General features: G+C 40.4%; 1 protein-coding gene across 1 annotated transcript in view; it reads left to right on the top strand.

The window, feature by feature from the left end:
* Positions 1–20,000, top strand: part of LOC143275286 (uncharacterized) — a 23,773-nt gene that overhangs the window by 1,824 nt on the left and 1,949 nt on the right. The window contains exons 3-9 of the mRNA XM_076579271.1: positions 3,151–3,394; positions 5,818–5,912; positions 8,218–8,303; positions 11,794–11,877; positions 14,357–14,508; positions 16,919–17,002; positions 18,342–18,486. Of these exons, the coding sequence (XP_076435386.1) occupies positions 3,151–3,394; positions 5,818–5,912; positions 8,218–8,303; positions 11,794–11,877; positions 14,357–14,508; positions 16,919–17,002; positions 18,342–18,486 (890 nt within the window). The remainder of the gene's footprint in view (positions 1–3,150; positions 3,395–5,817; positions 5,913–8,217; positions 8,304–11,793; positions 11,878–14,356; positions 14,509–16,918; positions 17,003–18,341; positions 18,487–20,000) is intronic.

Raw genomic sequence — 20,000 nt, 5'->3', positions numbered from 1 at the left:
GCTTCCTGGTTAGACAGAGAGATAGCCAGACAAAGAGAAAAAGACCTAGAGACATAGCAAGTAAGAATTATCAACAAAGTAGTTTGAGACTTAAGAAGAGGAAAATGTGCATGTGGTTTTGTGTTAGGATGTTAAGGGTGGAGGGTTGTCAGTGTGTGTGTGTGTGTGTGTGTGCATGAGTGTGTGTGTGTATGTAAATATGTACGTGTGCATGTGTGTGTGTGGGGGGGGGAGGTGCGGGGAGAGGGGGGGTTGAGGGGGGTAAGTGCATGTGAATGTGTATATGTGTGTGTGAATGTGCATGTTCATGTTCTCGTGTGTTTTGTGTCTAATATATTATTATAAAGGGCTTTAAGATGTTTGAAAGTGATATATAAATGTACTGTCATTGTCAATATCCGTATCCTTATCCTTATTACTACTATCATTATCATCATCATCATTATTAATCTGATTATGTGTCTGATATATTATTGTAAAGGGCTTTAAGATGTTTGGAAGTGATATATGAATGTATTATCATTATCAATATGCATATCTTTATTATTATTTTCATTATCATCATCATTATAAATCTGATTATTATTATCAATATGAAATCATTTTGCATCGCCAGAGAAAAATGTACAGCTGTGTAAGCCTTACATCTTACATATAGATGTACAATTACTATATTATTATGATTTCATTATAACTATTATTATTATTATTATTGTTACTATTTGTATTATTTTTGATATTATATTTTTACTATTACTATAATTATTATTCATCAGAGAAGAAAGAGCTGCAGTGCGAACTTCACATCCCGTATTTTTTTTTGTATTTTGTATTTCTTTTTATCACAACAGATTTCTCTGTGTGAAATTCGGGCTGCTCTCCCTAGGGAGAGCGCGTCGCTATACTACAGCGCCACCCATTTTTTTTTGTACTTTTCCTGCGTGCAGTTTTATTTGTTTTTCCTATTTACGTGGATTTTTCTACAGAATTTTGCCAGGAACAACCCTTTTGTTGCCGTGGGTTCTTTTACGTGCGCTAAGTGCGTGCTGCACACGGGACCTCTGTTTATCGTCTCATCTGAATGACTAGCGTCCAGACTACCACTCAAGGTCTAGTGGAGGTGGAGAAAATATCGGCGGCTGAGCCATGATTCGAACCAGCGCGCTCAGATTATCTCGCTTCCTAGGCGGACGCGTTACCTCTAGGCCATCACTCCCACTTTATGAATCAATGTGCTGTTTTCTTTCTTTTTCTTTCTGTTTTTAATTTCTTGTTGTTATTATTGTTATTTTCTGTTATTACTTTAATCATTATGGTTATCATTATTTTGTTGTCATTATCATTATTGTTATTATTTTCATTATCAGTATGATTATCATTATTATCCCCAATAGAAGAATCTGGGGCAAGGTTAGAGATGTACTGGAGGAGGGAGGAGGAGTTTTGTTTCAGCTGACTCCGGACGAATAGTTCTCTCCCTTGCTTTTCCATACAGACAACCCATTTGTTAGGGTTAGGAAAAAAAATCACAAAAAATACAAAACATAAAGTAACTGAATGAAACTCACTGTACTTGACCCACTGACCCCTCTCCTCACGTCATGTGAATGTGTGAATGCCCACCCCCCCTCCCTTTTCACTGCTCTCAGAAGCTGAGTCACTATCAGTACCTTCTTGCTGGTAGCTTTCTTCACTGCAGATACTTTATTCAACATCTTCATCATCTTCATCGATGTCAAAACCTTCAGTTTGAAGCATTTCAGTCACTTCAGCAGTGGTAAAAGCTGCTGTTATGATCTAGTTTGCTCCAAAAATTTCCACTTGTATAGCCTGCACCTCCATTTTTGATACGTATGCAGATTAGCTTGTTGTGTGTGGTCCTGAACTCACTGGCTCGCTGTGGAGTGTGTTGTTACAGAATCTCATGAAGAAACTTTCCATTTGACCCTTGGCACGCGTTTGCAATGCCCGGTGTAGCTGCAGTTGTTATGCTACCCCATGAGGAAAATGTGGACAAATTTTTAATTGTTGAAACCACTATAGCGTTCCGTCGTCCGGAGTGAGTTAAAGCATAAATTTTCACATTTGAATGTTACTGTTTAAAAGGTAGGAGTGAAGGAAGAGTTTGGTGGAAATAGGGTAAGCAGAGGGTGGAATCAGTGCCAGATATTTGAAGTCAGTAGAAGTACATTTTAAAGATTTACTTAATGGACTTTATAAAAGAGAAGTCATCAGTTCTAGGGGAAAAGCAGCTGATTTAGAAAGAATGTAAAAAAAAGTCAAAAACAAATTTTCTTCTATCGATTGTTATCATAATAAAATTTATGTACCATAAGAGTGCAGTGACTTACACATATGGGTATTATCAAATTCTAGCCCAGATAGTCGGGACAGCAATTACCTCCTCTGCTGTTCTGATGGTCATAGTAGGAGTATCATGCATACATACATGCATTCATACATACATTTTCAGTACTCTTTCTTCTACCAAGCTATGTATGTCCAAGGGAAAACTTGTGTTGCAATCCAGGGCAACATCATCATCGTCATCGTCATCCTCCTCCTCCATCATCATCAATATAGACAAAACAGTCTCAAAGTCTGTGGCCTTTCATGCCCTGCTCTCATGGTGACCTCAGTTTCGATACCCCTCTACTTCTGTACTTGGGGTGAGTCCTGTCAATGCCTTCAGTGTCAGCAGATTCATGGGGGGCTGTTGTTTGAGAGACGTGGTGGCAGTCTCCACTCTGGGAGGGACGCTCACTCAGTCTGGCTCCATGACTAAGCCATTATTGTCATTAGTAGGGGGCTTAGGAGGTGGTGTCCTAAGTACGTTAAATCAGAACAGGCACCACTGTACACCACCGAAGTGACTCAGCAGCAGTGCAGGGTCTCCTCTGGTGTGTGGCCTCCTGGTGACCTAACATTGATGGCTCCCTGCGGACTGCCGGCGCTGGAACTGTGACATACGAACCTGGGTGTGGCTGTGTATGGGGGAATCTAAATGAGCGGCATGGGAGTAACGCCACTGAAATGGTGTAGATGATGGAACAGTAAAAAAAAAAAAAAAAAAAAAAAGTGTCGTGAGGGGCTGCTTGCTAATTTTATGTCATTATACTTTAATATTTCTCATTCATTATTGATCACCAGAGAAAAACGTACCGTTGTGCGAGCCTCGCATTCCTCAACACCAGCTTCTGCTGGAAATGGCGGCCATGATCAAACAGCACGTGCGCATGCACATGCAGACGGACATTCGCACCGTCATCAAGCCGGCACCCAAGTTCAGCCCGTCGTATCACGGCGGCGACACCATGTCTGTGCCTCACACTGAGATCATTTTGTACGAGGATGACGTCACGGAGAGGGAGAGTGCTGCCACCGCTTTGAGGAGGTGAGTTGTTGCCCCTGGTGTTGTTGTTTGTTGTTGTTTTTTTTTATGGGGGGAGATGGTATACTACTGTTGTTAGTGCTACTACTGTTGCTACTGCTACTGCTTCTGCTACTGCAACAACAGTTGCAACAACTACTACTACTTTTACTACTTCTACTGCTAATCATTATCATTATTATGATAATACAGATTTGTGCTCACACCATCCAATATTGACAATAGTAGTTATAATAATAATAACAATAAGAAGAAGAAGAATGCATGTGCAGAATGATGCTCACAGTCACAACCCCCAACATTGATGATGATAATTTAGATTAAAAAAAAATTATAACAATGATGGTAATGATAATGATGATAAATATATATATATATCATTATATATGTGTGTGTGTGTGTGTGTGTGTGTGTGTGTGTGTGTGTGTAATGATGATGATAATAATAATAATGATGATGATGATAATAATATAATAATAATAATAATAATGACAACAACATTAACAGTGATGATAACAATGATGATAACAGTGATGATGATGCAGATTAATGCCACAAACGACGGGCGCAGTAGCCGAGTAGTTAAAGCGTTGGACTGTCAATCTGAGGGTCCCGGGTTCGAATCACGGTGACGGCGCCTGGTGGGTAAAGGGTGGAGATTTTTACGATCTCCCAGGTCAACATATGTGCAGATCTGCTAGTGCCTGAACCCCCTTCGTGTGTATATGCAAGCAGAAGATCAAATACGCACGTTAAAGATCCTGTAATCCATGTCAGCGTTCGGTGGGTTATGGAAACAAGAACATACCCAGCATGCACACCCCCGAAAACGGAGTATGGCTGCCTACATGGCGGGGTAAAAACGGTCATACACGTAAAAGCCCACTCGTGTGCATACGAGTGAACGCAGAAGAAGAAGAAGAAATGCCACAATCAAGCAACTGGCTTGTTTGTGAGAAAGGAACAGCGACCCCCCTTTTCTCTCTCTCTCTTTTTGTTGTTGTCTGTATTCAGTTAAAATATTAGTAACATTTGAATGGTAGCTGTTGAGAAGACTCAGATGTATGGTGTGAATAGGAATGAAAAAAATGTTAGTGTTTTTTGGTGTTTTTGTGTGGGTTTGTGAAATGTATATATATATATGTTTGTGCATATTGAACTTGAATGCATGTATATTTATGTATTACTTTTATTGTAAATCTTGTTTGGGAGGTTTGAGCATAATTTGCATTTTTATCATTATCGTAATTAGTAGTAGTTGTATTGGTTTAACTCACTCCTGACGAACAGTTTTCTCCCTTGCTTTCCCCTGAAGACGACCCATTTGTTAGGATTAGAATAAAAATCACAAAAAATACAAAACACAAAGTAACTAATGAAACTCCGTTTAGTTGACCCACTGACCCCTCTTCTAATGTCGTGTGAACGCCCACCCCCCTCCTTCTCTTCACAACCCTCAGAAGCTGAGTCACGATCAGTACCTTCTTGCGGGTTGATTTCTTCACTGCAGATACTTTATTCAACATCTTCATCATCCTCGTCAATGTCGAAACCTTCAGTTTGAAGCATTTCAATCACTTCAGCAGCAGTAAAAAGCTGCTGTCGTGATTTAGTTTGCTCCAAAAATTTCCACTTATGTCGCTTGCGACACCATTTTTGATACGTATGCAGATTAGCTTGTCATGTGGGGTACCAAGGTCAACGGCTGGCCAGAGAGTGTATAGTTACGGAACTTCATGAAGAAACTTTCCCTTTGACCCTTGACACGTTTGCGATGCCTGGTGTAGCTGCAATTTTTATGCTACCCCATGAGGAAAACGTGGAAAAAATTTTAATTGTCGAAACGGCTAGTGAGTTAAACAGTATTTTATTTGGAACATGTCGCATTACAATACAGTTGTGGACAAACAGGAAAACAAGAAAATCCTATACAAAGTCCTGTCCTGACAGAACTTTTTTTTTAAGAGCAAAGTGGCAGGATGGATAAGACACTTATCTACCAACTCAGTGTCCGTCAGAGTCTGGGTTCAAACCCTGCTCTTGCCTTTTCTCCCAATTTTTTTTTTACCGTAAAATCAAACTGAGCATCTAGTCATTCGAATAAGACTATAAACCGAGGTGGTGTGTGCAGCATGCACTTGGCGCACTGAAAAGAACCCATGGCAGACAAAAATGTTGTCCCTTGGCAAAGTTCTGTAGAAGAAACCCGTTGAGATAGGTACACAAAATATACATGCATGCACTCAAGGCCGGACTAGGGTGCTGGGTTATACTGCTGGTCAGGTATCTGCCGAGCGGATGTAGTGTAGCGTGTATGGATTTGTCCGAACGCAGTGACACCTCCTTGAGAAACTGAAACCTAAGTTATCCTGACAGTAGTCGTATTGATGTAGTGTATTAATCTCACTGTCCCTGAATGTCACCAGAGACTCGGAGGCGCCAGGCACGGACGCCATGATCCATTCGGCAAGGTCACGGTACTTCCAGGATTCTGCCGTGGAGCGCAGTCATTCGCCCTTTGGTTTGTTTACATTTTGTTTTGTTTTGTGTGTGTGTGTGTTGTTGTTCATATTACCATTGCTGGTGATGTATGCAGTGGCTGAATCGTATGGTGGTCAGTCGTGCCTGACTATGACCATCAGAACAGCAGAGGAGGTAACTGCTGTCCCGACTATCTGGGCTAGAATTTGATTATAGTGGAGAGTGTCTTGTCCACTTTACATCCCCACTCTCTCGGCCAAGAGGGTTTTAGGACAGTCGGCATTGGGATGGTTCCCAATAGTCTTTCACAAAAGACTAAGCTGTAAATGACTTCCCATTGCAATGGAGAAACCATTGTTCACACAGCTCTCACTTTGCTGTTGGCCCAACTGTAAGTTTATGTCTTCTTCTTCTTCTTCTTCTTTGTTCGTGGGCTGCAACTCCCACGTTCACTCGTATATACACGAGTGGGCCTTTACGTGTATGACCGTTTTTGCCCCGCCATACTCCGCTTTCGGGGGTCTGCATGCTGGGTTTGTACTTGTTTCCATAACCCACCGAACGCTGACATGGATTACAGCATCTTTAACGTGCGTATTTGATCTTTTGCTTGCGTGTACACACGAAGGGGGTTCAGGCACTAGCAGGTCTGCACATATGTTGACCTGGGAGATCGGAAAAATCTCCACCCTTTACCCACCAGGCGCCGTCACCGAGATTCGAACCCGGGACCCTCAGATTGAAAGTCCAACGCTTTAACCATTCGGCTATTGCGCCCGTCGTAAGTTTATGTCAATCTGTGATATAAGCTGAGTGTCAGTATAAGCCATAAAGGCTGCATTGTAAGAGCACTGGAATTTTGCCTGAGTTTCCTGAGTTTGATCCACAGTTTCAGTGCACCTAGGTTGGTTATGGGTGGGGATTTGTCTGATCTCCTAGGTCAGCACAAGTACATATACCTGCTGTTGACTGAGCCCCCTTCATGTGTATACGCATGCAGAAGATGAAATACGCATGTTAAAGATCCTGTAATCCAAGCCAGCATTCGATGGGTTATGGAAACTAGGACAGACCCCGCTGGCACACCCCTGAGTTTGACAGGGCAGGGTAAAAAAAGAAAACCGTCATACACGTAAAAGCCCACTTGTATATATTTGAGTGAATGTGGGAGTTGCAGCTCATAGACACAGGAGAAGTTACTTTTGCTGGTGTTGGTTGTGCTTTGTCATCATTGGTAGTAGTGGTTATGATGACGTATTGGTGATGCATTGTTCACCTATCAACCTCTTGTCTTCAAAAGATTTTTTGACTCACTTGTGTAAACAATGTTAGTCTATGTTTTAACCCGGTGTTCGGTTGTCTGTGTGTGTGTGTCTGTGTGTCTGTGTGTCCGTGGTAAACTTTAGCATTGACATTTTCTCTGCAAATACTTTGTCAGTTGACACCAAATTAGGCATAAAAATAGGAAAAATTCAGTTCTTTCCAGTCATCTTGTTTAAAACAATATTGCACCTCTGGAATGGGCACAAAAAAAAATAAATAATGAAGCCTAATTATATGCAAACAGCATTTACTTTTATATTTATATTTTTGGTATTCTCTAAACTTGGCACTTTGATCTGATATTCTGACCCAACAACAAGAGCAGTCATTATTATCATTTTTTGTTCAAACAGGAACTTCTTTTGCTAAGCATGGAAGTTTTATTTATTTTGCAAACGTTTTGGTGCAGATAGTAAAAAAGGGAAATTACTCTGTAATTAATGCTAGGGGACTTACTTTGCTTTAAACTGATCTTTCTCATCTTAAGCATTACATTTTGAAATTATACTCAATACATAAAAAGCTTGTGTGTTTTACTCTCAGTCACAAGTGAGTCTTGAAGGCCTTGCCTCTCTTGTTTTTAAAGTGATTCCTGCGTGCGCAAGGAAAAAAACACACCTGGGTTTTTCACCTGATATCAAAGAACTGTCCTCTACTTTCTCACAAGCAAAGAAATCTCCTTGGAATTCTGCACTGTGATTGCTTATACGGTGTTTGTTTAGCTGATAATTCAAGGTAGGTCAGTTGTTTTGCTGTGATTGTTGTTACACGTTCAAAAATGTCTCCATAAAATCAGCTTTGTAACGTTTTGTTCCAAGATCCAACCACAGGCAAAGGGTTAATGTCTTGGTGGGAGTGCATGTATTTTTTTTATGCATATGCTTGTGTGCAAATGTATATCTATGTTGGTGTGTGTATGTCTTTTGTTCATCATTTGTGTGTGTGTGTGTGTGTGTGTGTGTATGTGCATACGTGTGTGTGTGTGTGTGCATGTGTGTGTGTGTGTGTGTCTGTGTTTTCAGCTCCACCTGAGGACGGTTCCATCTCTCCATCAGAGCTCGCCATTCTGGATTCTCTTATCTCCGGCGGCACAGCGCTCAGTCTGAAGGTATGAGTCATCTTGGAAACACGGTTTTGCCTTAACTTGCAGAGCATCAGCATCAGTAATTCTTTGATGATGATTTATTACCATTTTTATACTGCCAGAGCCTAAAATTAAAGCTATTTAGGCAGTAACTGACCTGCATGCTATTTAAAAGAGGATCATTATATACATGAACTGAATATAAGATTGCCTGGCAATGAAAATAAGGAACAAGAAAAATACAAAAGATCCGATACTGAAACATACATGTTGGTTCCTAAGTACGCTGCATAAAACAAGTCACAATAAGATACAACAGCACATACACTAGATTTGCCACAAATAATCCAAACGGGGGTGCTGCATAAAAACCTGTACCCAAGACAAAAAAAGTTGGCAGGGATAAGAAAACCAAAAATATAATTATTAAAAGAAAAAAATTACAGTGAGATTACGATATTAATTACAGGAGCAATAATATCTGTATGTGTGCAGCCCAATGCAGTAAAATAAAATGTCACTTTGTGAGAAAAAAAGACATCGGAGCCTGAGTAAAGTGGATGAAATTTGACCCATTATATAAAACATTATGATAAGACATTCGAATCACACATTATACATGTTAATGCAGATTTAAGGAAAAAGCAATGTAGGCTTATACTGCAACCATATAATTCTTTTTTTTCTTTTTTTTATTGTGCAAGTTCCTACAGACACCAGTGAACTCCACTTTGATGATCTATCGGTTAGCACTTTAACCTATTCAACCCCAAGGATCTTACAGCCTTGGCAGGCTTTCATGCCATATTTGAATCGTAAAAAAACAACAACAACAAAACAAAACAAAACAACAAACACACAAACACACACACACACACACACACACAGAGAACACATACCGTTTTTTCCTCCAAATTATGTGTGGAGAGAGTTACCACTCTTTACTATTTGTTAATCATTTGATCTCTTGGCCTCATTGTTTATTAATTTCAAGTTGAAAAACCACCGGGGCAACCATGTGTTTGTTCTGTATTGTCCATGTGTTCTGTGTGGCTTGTTCAGGATTAAAGAGGCTATGCCAGTCTTGAATAAAAGCTAATTTGTGTTTGCACATTTCTTCTGTCTCTGCTGCTGTGTGCACATGTCAAATGATAGGTATAAGGACAGGCCCGGCGCTTCTTTTTTGGGGGAAGTGTCTTTCCAATGTACCTTTTATTTACCTGTGTGCTAGCTGAATCGGTAGCGTAAGCAGCATTGGCTTCAAGTTATGTACCCTGTGTGTGGAGAGAGTTACCACTCTTTACTGTTTGTTAATTATGTGTGGACATACATAGAAATACTTAGGAAGATAGTTCCCATTCTTTGCAGTTTGTGCATATATGAGGAACATGAGAATTATTGTAATGAGATGAATTTTGAAGCCATAGCAATACTCTGCAGCGAGGCAAGGCTTCTTGATGAGTTGTGATCATGTTTAATTACACATACTCAACCGTGACCCAACTAGTGCAGACTCCGGCAGGGGTCTGACATTCCTGCCTGTGCAAACTACTATCCGCCTATGTGGAGAAAACGAAACGATGGCCGATAACCTCCCGGAAGTAGGTAACCTCCCCTTTGTCCCGCTGGCTAGCGCCCTCTTTTTCCGGCAGCCATTATGACTCCTGTCCTGTGCTCTCCATACGGCTAAGTTTTTTCGTATTTTCTGTCTGTCTTTGTGATCATGTTTTCCGGTGCTGGGGTCTTGGTGTTGTGAAGGTTTTGGTGTTCAAGAGGTGGAGTCCTTGTTCGTTCTTTAGTTTAGCGTCTTTTCACTATCAGTGATATTAGACATTAAAAAAAAAAAGGGGGTGGGGGGGCATGGGGGGAGGAAGGTGGTGGTGGTGGTGGTGGGGGGGGGGTGGCGGGAAGAGGAAAAACAGAAAAAAGGTAAACTAGAAAACTACCGTAAAATGTATAACTAACATGCAGTTACATTTAACAGTAACAATTCAATAATAATAATGATAATAATCAGAAACCATTAACACAATTCTGAAGTGCATTAAAGGAATGTAGAAATAGGGCTATGAACTAATGCCTGTGAAAGTCCTTGGCGTCTGTCTGGGTTTCAGGTCAATCTGGTGTTCCAGAAGGGGGTGGGGAGGGCTGAGTGAAGTTTGTGTGCTTGGAAGTTCTGCTGTCGTCATTACTGTAAACTTTTCAACAAGTCACATGCAAGCAAGTCGACATTTGACAGCACTTTTCTCAAAAATTGTTTGTTATCTATTATAGACTCATTTTATGGATGCTTTGCCCTTAACTTGAATGTCAACATGTTCTCATTGTACTGTACACAAAAAAAAAACCCAAAAAGAAACAGAAAGCAAGTGAACTGCTGATACTGTTGTTTCCAAAGTGTGTGGAGTGATGGCCTAGAGGTAACGTGTCCACCTAGGAAGCGAGAAAATCTGAGCGCGCTGGTTCGAATCACGGCTCGGCTGCCGATATTTTCTCCCCTTCCACTAGATCTTGAGTGGTGGTCTGGACGCTAGTCATTCGGATGAGATGATAAACCGAGGTCCCATGTGCAGCATGCACTTAGCGCACGTAAAAGAACCCACGGCAACAAGAGGGTTGTTCCTGGCAAAATTCTATAGAAAAATCCACTTCGATAGGGAAAACAAATGAAACTGCACACAGGAAAAAATACAAAAAAATGGGTGGCGCTGTATTATAGCGACGCACTCTCCCAGGGGAGAGCAGCCCGAATTTCACACAGAGAAGTCTGCTGTGATAAAGAGAAATACAAATACAAATACAAATACAAAACATGTTCCATTGTATGTTGTATTTTGAGGGCTTGTTTTATTGATTCTTTGCCCCTAACATGAATGTTAAAAAAAAGAAAGAAAAAAATCTCAAAGAGCAAGTCAATATTTGACACAACTGTTATGAAACATTGTTCGTTATCCATTGCGGGCTCATTTTATCGATGCTTTGCCCTTAACTTGAATGTAAAAAAAAAAAACACACAAAAAAACAAAAACAAAAGAAAAAAAAAGAGCCAGAAAGCAAGTTGATATATATTTAAAAATTTTTTTATTGTTATCTTTTTTGTACGCTTACAGTTGACTTCATCAAGTTTTTGCGCCATATAAATATTATTATTAGTTGTAGTTGTTGTTTTTTTTTTTATATGTATTTATCTATTATTTATTTCTTTATTTACTTTTTTCTTTTTTTCTTTCTCTTTTTTTTTGTTTGTTTTGTTTTGTTTTTTTATTTTATTTTATCATTTATTTTCATTTATTTTATTTATTTGTTTATTTATTTATTTATTTATTTATTTATTTTCTCAAGGCCTGACTAAGCGCGTTGGGTTACGCTGCTGGTCAGGCATCTGCTTGGCAGATGTGGTGCAGCGTATGTGGATTTGTCCGAACGCAGTGACGCCTCCTTGAGCTACTGATACTGATACTGATACTACTGACACCACTGTTATCAGACAGACAGTTTCTGTTATCTGTTGCAGGCTCATTTTATCGACGCTTTGCCCGACATCACTCCCCTGTCACGAACTCTGGTGTACCTCAACCTGTCCTTCAACAATTTCAAGGTGAACGATATGTATGGTAGCATGACAATGGAAGTTTGTTATCTTTGTTTTGGGTTGGGGTTTTTTTTGTTTGTTTGGTTGGGTTTTTTTTGGTATTGTTAGTTTGACATTGCTGTCATTATCATATTGTTTGTGCTAATTGTTCTTATCGTTGTAGCTTTTGGGTTTTTTTGTGTGTGCTAATAGTTCTTATTGCTGTAGTTATCGTATTTTTTGTGCTGTTAGTTCTTATAGTTGTAGTTATTGTGTTGTTTGTGCTAATAGTTCTTATTGCTGTAGTTATCACTTTTTGTGCTATCAGTTCTTATAGTTGTAGATATTGTGCTAATAGTTCTTATTGCTGTAGTTATCATTTTTTGTGCTGTTAATTCTTGTAGTTGTATTTATTGTGTTGTTTGTGCTAATAGTTCTTATTGTTGTAGTTATCATTTTTTGTGCTGTTAATTCTTATAGTTGTATTTATTGTGTTGTTTGTGCTAATAGTTCTTATTGCTGTAGTTATCATTTTTGTGCTGTCAGTTCTTATAGTTGAAGTTATTGTGCTAATAGTTCTTATTGCTGTAGTTATCATTATTTCTGCTGTTAGTTCTTATAGTTGTATTTATTGTGTTGCTTGTGCTAATAGTTCTTATTGCTGTAGTTATCATTTTTTGTGCTGTTAATTCTTATAGTTGTATTTATTGTGTTGTTTGTGCTAATAGTTCTTATTGCTGTAGTTATCATTTTTTTGTGTTGTTAGTTCTTTTGTTGTAGTTATTGTGTTGTTTGTGCTAATTGTTCTTATTGCTGTAGTTATCATTCTTTGTGCTGTTATTTCTTATAGTTGTAGTTATTGTGTTGTTTGTGCTAATAGTTCTTATTGCTGTAGTTATCATTCTTTGTGCTGTTAATTCTTATAGTTGTATTTATTGTGTTGTTTGTGCTAATAGTTCTTATTGCTGTAGTTATCATTTTTTGTGCTGTTATTTCTTATAGTTGTATTTATTGTGTTGTTTGTGCTAATAGTTCTTATTGCTGTAGTTATCATTCTTTGTGCTGTTATTTCTTATAGTTGTAGTTATTGCATGTCTTTGTGCCAGTAGTTCTTATTGCTGTAGTTATCACATTATTTTTGAAGAAGGTGACAGAATGGTTAAGACGCTCGTCGGCCAGTACAGAGTCCGTGAGGGTCTCTGGGTTCGAAAATCTTGTTCTCGCCCTTTCTCCGAAATTAGACTTGAAAATTGAACTGAGCATCTGGTCATTTGGATGAGACGATAAACCAAGGTCCCATGTGCAGCAACGCACTTGGAACGAACCCATGGCAATGAGAGTGTTGTCCTCTGGCAAAATTCTGTGGATGAAATCCACTCTGATAGGTACACAAGAGAGACGGGCGCAATAGCCGAGTGGTTAAAGCGTTGGACTGTCAATCTGAGGGTCCCAGGTTCGAATCACGGTGACGGCGCGTGGTGGGTAAAGGGTGGAGATTTTTACCATCTCCCAGGTCAACATATGTGCAGACCTGCTAGTGCCTGAACCCCCTTCGTGTGTATATGCAAGCAGAAGATCAAATACGCACGTTAAAGATCCTGTAATCCATGTCAGCGTTCGGTGGGTTATGGAAACAAGAACATACCCAGCATGCACACCCCCGAAAACGGAGTATGGCTGCCTACATGGCGGGGTAAAAACGGTCATACATGTAAAAGCCCACTCGTGTGCATATGAGTGAACGCAGAAGAAGAAGAGAAGAAGGTACACAAGGCCTGACTGAGCGCGTTGGGTCGTGCTACAGTTCAGGCCTCTGCCTAGCAAGATGTGGTGAAGCGCATATGGATTTGTCCAAACGCAGTGATGCCACCTTGAGAAACTTGAACTCAAACTTTTTTGTGCTCTTGACCGGTAGCAGTGTCGAGAGCTGATGCCTATGAAGATGTAGGTTCAAACCCCCACCAGAGGTGGGTTTTTTGGGGTTTTTTTTCCAGCCCACAGTCAGCTGCTACCCAGGATTTAGTGCGCTGTGGGCTCAGTTGGGAACACACAGTTGAGGGTCATCCAATTCATGGATGGTGCGTCTTTGAGGAGTGTTGCGTTAGTAGTTCTTATTGCTGTGGTTATCACATTATTTTGAAGGAGGTGACAGAATGGTTAAGACATTCGTCTGCCAGTACAACTCTCATTGCCATGGGTTCGTGCCAGTAAGAACTACTGGTGCAACACTCCTCAAAGACGCACCATCCATGAATTGGATGACCCTCAAACTGTGTGTTCCCAACTGAGCCCACAGCACACTCAATCCTGGGTAGGAGCTGACTATTATTATGTTATTATTATCGTCATTACCATCATCACCATCATCATCAGTGTCATCATTATTATTAGCACCACAGTTATTACTGTTGTCATTAGAATCACTCGTCATTATCTTTTTTTTAATAATGATCATTATCATCATCGCTATCACCTTTATCATCATTGTTACGTTTTCTCCATACAGTACGTGCCCATGGAAGTGCTGGACCTGTGGCAGCTGGAGGTGCTGAAGCTGAGGGACAACCCCCTTGTGGAGTTACCCCAGGACATTCACCGGCTGAGGAACCTCCGGGTGTTTGTCGCCTCATACTGTCTGCTCACCACGCTCCCCCCGGGGTAAATGACGGTGATGGTGGTACTGAAATTATCAACCGTCATAATGTCAGTCATCATTCTTATGCTGATGACACTCAACCCCAGAAAAAGTGATACCCCTGGAAAATTGTCGTCACTCTTGCAAGAAACGTCCAACTGCTTCCTGGGCATTCAAAACTGGATGACTCCAAATAAGTTACAATTGAACGCGGACAAAACTGAAGCAGTGATCATAGGAACTAAGCAAAAACTGTCTTCCATCACAACTGACACAATCAAACTTGGCAGTACATCCATCCCTCTTTCCAGTTCTGTCAGGAACCTCGGTCTTGTCCTTGACAACACACTGTCCATGCAAAAATTTATCAGTCAGACATGTCAATCCTGCTACTGTCAATTGCGGCGCACCAGTTCCGTTTGGAAATATCTGTCCACTGACGCAACATCTAGACTTGTCGTTTCTCTCATTCTCTCTCGCCTTGACTACTGTAACTCTGTTGTCTGGTCTGCCTGCTTCATCCCTTCAGTCCCTTCAGCGTATACAAAACTCTGCTGCCCAACTCGTCCTCAGAAAGTTCTGAGCACATCACTCCTCTTTTGCAACATCTCCACTGGCTCCCTGTCGCACACAGAATGAAATACAAGATCAGCACTCTATGTTATAAATGTATTCACAAATCAGCCCCTTCCTATCTCTGTGGCTGCCTTCACCTCTACACTCCATCTCGCTCTCTATGATCGGCTTCCACTCTGTTCACGCATACCCAGATTCAAGTACTCGACTGTTGGCCGCCATTCTTTCTCTGTCTCTGGACCTTGTAATTGGAATGAACTTCCTCTTTCGCTTCGTCAGGTCTCCACACTCAGCTCTTTCAAGTCTAGCCTTAAAACCCACCTCTTCCTAAAATAGCCTCCCTTCCCTGCCTCTTCATTGTCTTCAGTTTTTTTCTTCTTCTAGTTTTAGAGTTATTCCTGCGTTTGAATGACTGGTGTCAAAGCGCTTTGATTTGTCTCTGCACAAGATTCAGCGCTATATAAATATAATAATAATAATAATAATAATAATAATAATAATAATGATGATGATGATTATGATGAAGACGATTGTGGTGTTGGTGGTGGTGGTGGGGGGTGGAGGGGATGGTGATAATGGGAATGATGATGATGGTGATATTGATGATGATGGGAATGGTGGTGGTGGTGATGATGATGATGAAAATGATGGTGATGTTGATCATGATGATGATAATGATGATGTTGATAATGATGGTGATGGTGGTGAAGATGTTGATGATAATGTTGATGGTGGTGGTGGTGGTGATGATGATGGTGGTGGTGTTGATATTGATGTTGATAATTATGTTGATGATGATGATGGAGATGGTGGTGATGATGATGATGATTAGGATGTTTGTGGTGATGATGATGATGGGAATGATGATGGTGGTGGTGGTGATTTTGATAATAATGTTGATGGTGATGATGGAAATGATTGTGGTGGTGGTGATAATGATGGTGATGATGGTGATGATGATGATATTGATTTTGATAATAATGCTGATGATGTTGATGATGGTGGTGGTGGTGGTTATGGTTATGGTGATGATGATGATGGTGATGGCAGTGATATTGATGTTGTGATGATGATGGTGGTGGTTGTGGTGATGATTGCTTTGAAGTATGGGATTGGTTTAAAGTATTGTAATACTGGCATTAACTCACTCAGTACGGCCAGTCCTCTCTTCTCCTCTACACAGACCCCTCGGATGTCCAGTGGGTGTCTGAATGACCCAACCTTTAGCTTCCGTCATCAGAATTGTGGTATTCTTTGTCAACGTTCACCTCTTCAGTATAAGAGCCTTCCGCTTGCAATATTTTGATGATGGTAACTGGGGTGAAACGCTGTGAACGTCGTCTCTTTCGCCGTTCGTATGGAGAGAGTTAAGTGTTGTGATATTGGTGCTAATAATTGTGATGTGAGTGTCAAGTATTGTGTTCTGTGTGTTAATTATTGTGATTATTATTATTAGTAGTAGTATTTTTATGTATTTATCTATTATCTTTTATTTATTTATTTATTTTATTTTATTCTATTTTATTTATTTTTTTGTTATTTTATTTTTTTATTATTATTTTTTTTCCTCAAGGCCTGATTAAGCGCATTGGGTTATGCTGCTGGTCAGGCATCTGCTTGGCAGATGTGGTGTAGTGTATATGGATTTGACCCAACACAGTGATGCCTCCTTGAGCTACTGATACTGATACTGATATTGTGATGCAGGTGTTGAGCATCGTGATATTGGCATGAAGTATCGTGAGATTGGTGTGAAGTAATGTGATATATGAGATGTGTAATCATTGTGATGCGTGATGTTTGTTTTTCATTTATTTATTACATAGTCATCTATAAAATCATTTATATATTTTTCAGACTCTTTACCCTGGACAATCTACAGCACATGAACATTGCTTACAACAAACTGACGTTTCTGCCCAACGAAATCAGGTTTTTGAAGTGAGTACTTTTTATCGTCACTCAGCGTCAGGATCAGACTCAGAATTGCTTCATACTTTTGACGGGCGCAATAGCCGAGTGGTTAAAGCGTTGGACTGTCAATCTGAGGGTCCCGGGTTCGAATCACGGTGATGGCGCCTGGTGGGTAAAGGGTGGAGATTTTTACGATCTCCCAGGTCAACATATGTGCAGACCTGCTAGTGCCTGAACCCCCTTCGTGTGTATATGCAAGCAGAAGATCAAATACGCACGTTAAAGATCCTGTAATCCATGTCAGTGTTCGGTGGGTTATGGAAACAAGAACATACCCGGCATACACACCCCCGAAAATGGAGTATGGCTGCCTACATGGCGGGGTAAAAACGGTCATACACGTAAAAGCCCACTCGTGTGCATACGAGTGAACATGGGAGTCGCAGCCCACGAACGCAGAAGAAGAAGAAGAATAAGCTTCATACTTTTGAGATGGCCATTGTGGTGTTAGTGTTGCTATCAGTTACTTTGGGAGGGATTTCCTTTGTGCTCTGTTTGCGTGTTTCTCTGTTGACTTTTCATTCCTTTACTGTGTGTGTGTTTTAATTTTTTTTAATTTTTTTTTTTTTTTTTATTCAACACACCTAATGATGTTGAAATCACTCTAGTTATATTCATTAAAAAAAATGTTGATGCATTCTAGTTGTGTCTGAACACAGGAAAGTGGATGAATTGATGGATTCTTTGCGTGCCTGGACACAATAAACTAGAAGAATTGAGGAATTCTTTGTGTATCTGAACACAGGAAGCTAGAGGAATGGATGCATTCTCTGTGTGTCTGAATGTAGGAAACTAGAAGAAATGATGCATTCATTATGTACCTGAACACAGGAAAATAGAGGAAGTGATGCATTGATTGTATGTCTGAACACAGGAATCTAGAGGAATAGATGCTTTCGTTGTGTGTTTGAACACAGGAAACTAGATGAATTGATGAATTCTCTGTACGTCTGAACACAGAAAACTAGAGGAACTGATGCTTCCTTTGTGTGTCTGAACACAGGAAACTAGAGGAAGTGATGCTTTCTCTGTGTGTCTGAACATATGAAACTAAAGGAAATGTCGCAGTGATAGTGTGTCTGAACACAGGAAACTAGAGGAAATGTTGCACTGATTGTGTGTCTGAATACAGGAAACTATCGATGGATTGATGATTTCATTGTGTGTCTGAACACAGAAAACTAGAGGAATAAATGCATTCATTATGTGTCAGAAATCAGGAAACTAGAGGAATAAATGCTTTCATTGTGTGTCTGAACACAGGAAACTAGAGGAACTGATGCTTTCATTGTGTGTCTGAACACAGGAAACTGGAGGAACTGGACGTGGAGGGCAACATGCTGCCTGCCTTACCTGCGGGCGCCCTTCAGCTGAACCTGGTGGGGGTGAGGGTGAAGAACAACCTGATGCATCCCCTCTTCTGGAAGGAACACACACGCAAAGAAGGCCAGGTGTGTGACAGTGAATTCAAACTGAAAAGACTTTATTGTCTGCTTTAACTCATTCTGCTCCAGGTACGAGTTAACTCATGCCATGATTAATTCCCCTGTGGACCAGGTATGAGTATTCTCGTACCAACACACTGTTCTAATTTCGTTCATTCTTGCTTGGTACAGTTGGCATTCTAAACTGAACCGTTTACGGATTCGGGAAGAATGAAAATGAAGTTTTGTTCGACTGATTAAATCAACAAATCTCCATCGATTTTCACTGTTTTAGTGAACCACCCTGTTTTTGTTTTTTGTTTTGTTGGTTTTTTACTGTGGTGGTCTCATGTAGTGTTGATGCAGGGGAGTTGTAGCACGCATGTAGCATGTGGGGTAGAATGAGTTAAAATTTTCTTTCAACTCATGCAAAGAAGGCCAGATGTGTGATAATGAATGCAAACTGAAAAAAAACTTTATTGTCTGCTTTAATCCTTACAATGCCAGCTATGTTCAAGCTGCTAACAGCTGCTAGCCAGCTGAGTCAGCTGCACAGACAGTACAGCTGAAAACCGGCTGTACAGCAGAGCAGCCAGTGGGAATGTGGGGTCCTTGTTTTTTCACTGCCATGTGGCACAAAATGTTATTGTTTTAATTGTTTAACCCTTTCGTCACCGTAGTCACCACTCCGCGACTTGCTGCCAGAACACCACCGTTGCCACACAGGAGGCTGCCGTCGCCCTGATCGGCTACTTGAGCATTAGAGTTAACAAAGTTGCCCTACTCTTCAATAAATAACACCAAACTTAGCCACATGTATCACAAACATCCCTATTGTTGAACCAACTCTCGTGTGATTTGGAGCGATTTTCAGCAGCTTTTTAAAACTTAGTTTGAACTATTGCACGAACTCTTCTCCACTGTCACTGTCAGCAGCAAAATCATTTTCTGCCAACTGACTTTCTGTTAGACTTGCAGCTTACTGTCCTGTATAGGGTTGTCTTAAAGCGAGACTGCTGGTTACAATCTGAACTGTTGAAGAACTTGCAATAGGGGCTGTGATTTATCATTAGAGATATTTAAAGAATTACAACACCCTTGCTCACAAGCGCCAAGTTGTAACAAGGTACACTTGGTTGGTCAAGGGCTGTTGTTTAGGAATAAATTGAATTTGGATAAAAGAATTGAAACATTAAAGGGAATAATTTTGGATCTATTTTGTGACGGATCAATATCCTGTCAGCGACGCCACTTTTGTACCGTCCCCAATTTCTCTCATGGCCTGACTAGCATGTTAGTCATTCGGATGAGACGATAAACCGAGGTCCCATGTGCAGCATGCACATAGCGCACGTAAAAGAACCCAGGGCAACAAAAGGGTTGTTCCTGGCAAAATTCTGTAGAAAAATCCACTTCGATAGGAAAAACAAACAAAACTGCATGCAGGAAAAAATGCAAAAAAAATGGGTGGCACTAGTCAGTGTAGCGACACGCTGTCCCTGGGGAGAGCAGCCTGAATTTCACACAGAGAAGTCTGTTGT

This window comes from Babylonia areolata, chromosome 30 (assembly GCF_041734735.1).
Source record: "Babylonia areolata isolate BAREFJ2019XMU chromosome 30, ASM4173473v1, whole genome shotgun sequence".
NCBI lineage: Eukaryota > Metazoa > Mollusca > Gastropoda > Neogastropoda > Buccinidae > Babylonia > Babylonia areolata.
This window is presented reverse-complemented; position numbering and strand designations above follow the sequence as displayed.